Here is a 5,181-nt window from a genome sequence, read left to right as displayed (position 1 = left end):
AGACATGTCTACTGTAGCCGTCACTAATGAAAAACAATCATGTCACATTTTCTCCACGGTCGGACTGGGAAAGAAATTCAGCCTTGGACTGATCCACTGGGCCGGCGCTGCACCAATGACACGATGCAGCCAGTAAAGACACTGATGGAGCTGGTAAAGCAAATGATGGAGCCAGTAAAGACACCGATGCAGCCAGTAAAGACACCTGATGGAGCTGGTAAAGATGCAGCTGGTTGTCGGTTTATATTATTGGGGAGGACCAACGGTTTTAACAGGAGGGACTCACTCCTGTAAACCTCCCTCTGCACAACAGCTAGATTGACGAAGCTCCCAGAGCAGGATATGAACAATAATTATATATGAGAAGAAGGTCTGTCTCTGGAGATCAGTCTGTGTGTGTGTTTATACTGCGTTTATACTGGTGTCTGTGTGTGTGTGTGTGTGTGTGTGTGTGTGTGTGTGTGTATGTGTGTGTGTTCATACTGGTTTATAAACTGGTGTCTGTGTGAGTGTGTGTGTGTGTGTGTGTGTGTGTGTGTGTGTGTGTGTGCCTCCATTACCAGCAGAAAAATGTTTAGAGGTTTGTAAAAATCTGCAGACGAGGAGGAGGACTTAAAGCTTCAGCCTCTCACTGAAGATGTTGGAGTGTGTGTGTGTGTGTGTGTGTGTGTGGGGGAGGGGGAACGAGGGGGGGGGGGGTCCACCAGATGACGTGTTGGAGGAGAATACAGCGAGTGTGGGAGGGAGAGGGGAACATGAAGGAAGTGTGAGGTTCATTAGTGGGGAGGCTGGAGACAGGAAGTACCTGCTGCAATCAAGACGACAGAGAAGAAGAGAGGAATATAATGAGGGGGGGGATTCAGTTTCATATTGTTGCTTCATTTTCTCTGTCCTAGTGTGTGTGTGTGTGTGTGTTTGTGTGTGTGTGTGTGTGTGTGTGTGTGTGTGTGTGCGTGCGCTGAGCTCGTCGCATCGTCGCTGCTCCGCCTCGCCTGTTTTAATTGTGAAAGGACAAATAATCCCATTTAGAACTGGTTCATTTACATTTAATTATTGTAATGGAGAATCAGTGCTGAGGGTCATTTTTTTAAAATTTGAATTTACCCAGAATTCCTTGTAACACAGTCGCTCTTACGATAGTGAAGAACTGAGTTCAGACTTTCAGCTTTTATCTTTCAGATAAAAGTCGAACTTCACTCCAACATCTCAGCTCTACCCAGCTCTGCTCCCGCTCTCTCTCATCTGAAGTCAGAGACAAATAAACAAATGAAAAGAACAAAAGTGCAGCGATGAGACGAAGCAGCTGTTTCCAAACAGGAAGAAAAAGTCGTTTCTTCAGATCTGTGATTTCTGACTCTTCAACACTTGAACTCAGGAGCGGAGCGACGTGACCATCAGCTCCTGTTACACAACAACCAGAGACAAGCTGTTGTGTCATTAGTCCACACATCAGCTGATATTACCAACATGTAGAGCCGCTCCACCTGTGTCGCAGGTTAATCACAGTGAGTCGTTTTCATGATGATCTAGAAATTATTTCGAGGGTAAATTTGATGCAACTGAATCATTTGCTTGTGAGTCAGGCATCGTTTCATCAGGAAAACCTCGTCAGCAGCAGCTTTGTCTCTGGCTAATTGTTGAGATGATGATGATGATGATGAAGAGTCTCAGGCTCCACTGCAGCAGCACTCCGGTTCTTATCAGTTCATTTTCCTGTCAGATTTATTGTGAAAATCTATAACAGACTTCCTGGGGAATCGACCGTCGAGTGAGTGAGCGCAGAGAAGTTCTGACATTTGGATTCATGCTGATGCTCGACACACAACACAGTGAGAGCCGGACACCTCAGATCTAACCGAGCCTGAGCTGCAGGTGAAGCCCGGGTGTGTCGTGGCGTGTTACCTGGCAGTACTCGGTGATGATGCAGAAGGCGTCTCTCTCCAGGAAGCTGTGGTAGAAGGTGAGGATGGCCGGGTGGTGCAGCTGAGACAGCAGCTGGGCTTCCTGCGTCGCCCGCACCGTCTCGTCAGGTCGAAGGTCGCCCAGAGGAATCTGCTTCAACACCTTCCTGAGGAGACGCAGGTGAAACACGTCAGTCAGACATCTTTACAAAGGAAAACTGAGAAGGAGGCATTACAGAAACAAAGGCAGCAGTGACAAATATTCAATAGATGGGGGTGAAACATAAATCCCATTCATTGGTACAATGGTTTAACATCAACATTCATATACTGACGAGCACCTGCCAGGAACATGGCGTTGTCAGCTCCTGGCAGATTCAGGTGTTTTTACCCACATAGCTACTGAAACCAGCGCCGCACAAACTCTTAATAAAACTGTGATTAAATAAAATCAACCAACAACTGCTTTTCAACCCAAAACTACGAACTCAAAGAACTCAAGTCTAAAGATGCTCCACCTGTTTCATGACCTCACCTGTCAAAGAGGAAACACTGAGGATGATTGACCTCCATGATGTTTTAAATCACATTTCTTCAGAACAACTATTTCATTTATAATTTATAAAGATCATATTAATGACTGAGAGCCGAAGGTTTCTGAAGGTCTGAACTTCAGCCCAGGTCTGTGATGTGAAATGAAATATAATAAGTTTAAATGGATGTTTTCACTGTTTACGTTTCGTAGAGTAAACAATAAACAAAATAATCGATTAATCAAGAAAAAGATCATTAATGAGGGAAGTGAATTTGAAGTTGTTCAACACCGCGACAAACAAAGGCTGATGTTTCTCCTGCACCTGCAGATGTGTCATCAGGAAACATCTGTACAGATGTTTATTTTATATCTGATTAACATGTTGTTTCGAGTTGAGAACTTCTTCCTCTTTCACTTTGTTTCATACGTCACATGTTCTGTAATTCCACCTGAAGCAGAGTCTGAGAGAACACAGCACTAAACTACTGATGATGATGATGATGATGATGATGATGATGATGATGATGATGATGATGATGATGATGATGAAGACTGTTGGTTTCAGTCCGACGTTACAACAGATAATAAGAGTTCAGTCTGAAACTAGAATCTGACCTGAAGAGCAGAAACATCATCAATCACATGATACACCTGAACCTTTGGGACTTGAGCCCCTCCCACACTGAGGGTCACAGATCTGAGGCGGCGGCTCAGAGTCCGTCAGCGGCTTTGATTCTTTGTTGAAACCAAAAGGCTCCTGGGAAATCAAATCTCCAGCCTGAATTTATAATCTGCAGCTACGAATTCATTTCATTCACTCCTCACTGTGATCTGCACTGGAGGGAGGGGGGGGGGGGGGGGGGTGCCTCTCTCTTTCTCTCTGGTTAAGCTCTTCCCAAGCCGGGAGCGCCGGCTCTCTGTTGCTATGCAACAACAGTAAAGTCTGTGTGAAGTGTGACGCCCTGATTAAAGCCCAGATGTTTCAAGGCTGGGAACCAGGAGGACCAGGAGGAGGACCAGGAGGAGGACCAGGAGGAGGACCAGGAGGAGGACCAGCAGGAGGACCAGGAGGAGGACCAGGAGGACCAGGAGGACCAGGGTCTGAAGGAGGACCAGGAGGAGGACCAGGAGGACCAGGAGGACCAGGAGGACCAGGGTCTGAAGGAGGACCAGGAGGAGGACCAGGAGGACCAGGAGGACCAGGAGGACCAGGAGGACCAGGAGGACCAGGGTCTGAAGGAGGACCAGGTCCAACAGGAGGAGGACCAGTTAAAGTTATGGAGAATTGAGGGCGTGGCCTCTTTGAGTGACAGGTGGGTGAGCGAATGCTCACCACAAACCAGCCTTTACCCCTGCTCCACACAGGCCCCTCCTCTTTGAACATATTTGGATTAACTGGGAGTTAGGGGCGGAGTCAGACACTGCCAAGATGCCTCAGAAACCTGTGGGCGACGTCCATCTTTGTTTACAGTCTGTGTTTAGAATAAGTACTTCCTAAGGATTAGAGGACCTTTGTTGTCATGGTGATGTGGTTAAGATGGTCAAACTGTCATGGGTAAAAGAAACACCATAAACTACAGGTTTCACACAGGGATCAAACGCCGCTATCGACCACGTCTCCTGACTTCCTCCTTCGCTCCTGTCTGACTACAGCCGCCACGAGGTGACGCCCAACAACAACATGTCACTGCTGCTTGTTTCCTACGGGACAGTTTCACTGTAACGCACATTCATGGGGGGGGGGGGGGTCTCTTCACAGGTGTTGAACTCTCACTGAAGATGTTGTAAGGACAGGAAGGAATACATCACCCCCCCCCCCCCCCCCCGACACAACACACACAGAGAGGTGAGGGTGTCAGCAGGGTGAGCGGAGCGGCGAAGCCTCCGAGCTCGGAGCACAGCGATCAATCACTCAGCAGCAGATCACAGCAGCTCAGTGACAGACTGTTCATGACGAGTTCAAGGACCAGACAGAAGCTCTGAGCTCCGGGTCTTTAAACGCCTCACAGACATGTAGTTTAAAAAGACTCAGGAAAGACAAAACAGCTGATCAGTGTAGTTTTAGTGAGTAGTGAGCAGGTCGGTGCAGTAGTAAGTAGTAACTAAAAACATATGAGGAAGGAACCAACAAACTGCACAACACACTGTTGATAATGGAAAATATTTCCTACATGAACTTTACAACAAACAAACATGAAACTCCACGAGAGCAGAACCGCGACCCAGAGGCTGAGCACCTGGAGCAGGTGTGAGTCTGTTCCCAACCTGCCAAATCTAAAAAATTAAGAAAGTAAAATATAAATAATGTTTTTAAATGTTTTAAAACAAAATGATCTTTAAAAAATGTTTTTTTCACCCGTCACTGTGAACAACCAATCGGAGGAACTTTTATGTTGTCGTTGGGCGGACTTCGTATATTTGTGTCCATGGTAAAAAGTGGAGACAGACTCAGACGGTGAATCTTCAAGTGATCATTAGTCACTGCTGATTGATTAGAGCAAAACAGAGGAGCCCCTCCCAAACTGAAAACTGTTAACATGAGTATGATCAGACAGTAATAAGTGTCCTGATGACCCCCCCTCCCTCAGGAGTGTGTTTGTGTTTCCAGTGAAGAAGAAGAGACTTCCTGTTTGCCCAGTTGAACGCCGGGATGAAAAGTGAACAGGCATTGCTCTCCTGTCGCCATGGATACCACATCCTGAAAGACAGCCGAGGTCATGGCTCATCAGAGACCTCCTAAATACA

At 46.7% G+C, this 5,181-nt stretch overlaps 1 protein-coding gene across 1 annotated transcript in view; it reads right to left on the bottom strand.

Moving 5' to 3' along the window:
- LOC111233677 (serine/threonine-protein kinase Nek11-like) overlaps positions 1–5,181 on the bottom strand; it is a 44,744-nt gene that overhangs the window by 30,817 nt on the left and 8,746 nt on the right. Inside the window, exon 2 of the mRNA XM_022761551.1 lies at positions 1,903–2,068. Coding sequence (XP_022617272.1) covers positions 1,903–2,068 — 166 coding nt within the window. The remainder of the gene's footprint in view (positions 1–1,902; positions 2,069–5,181) is intronic.

The sequence above is a fragment of the Seriola dumerili genome, unplaced genomic scaffold, assembly GCF_002260705.1.
Source record: "Seriola dumerili isolate Sdu_G_001 unplaced genomic scaffold, Sdu_1.0 BDQW01000415.1, whole genome shotgun sequence".
Lineage (NCBI taxonomy): Eukaryota > Metazoa > Chordata > Actinopteri > Carangiformes > Carangidae > Seriola > Seriola dumerili.
The sequence above is the reverse complement of the archived record's forward strand: the minus strand, read 5'-3'. Positions and strand labels throughout refer to the sequence as shown.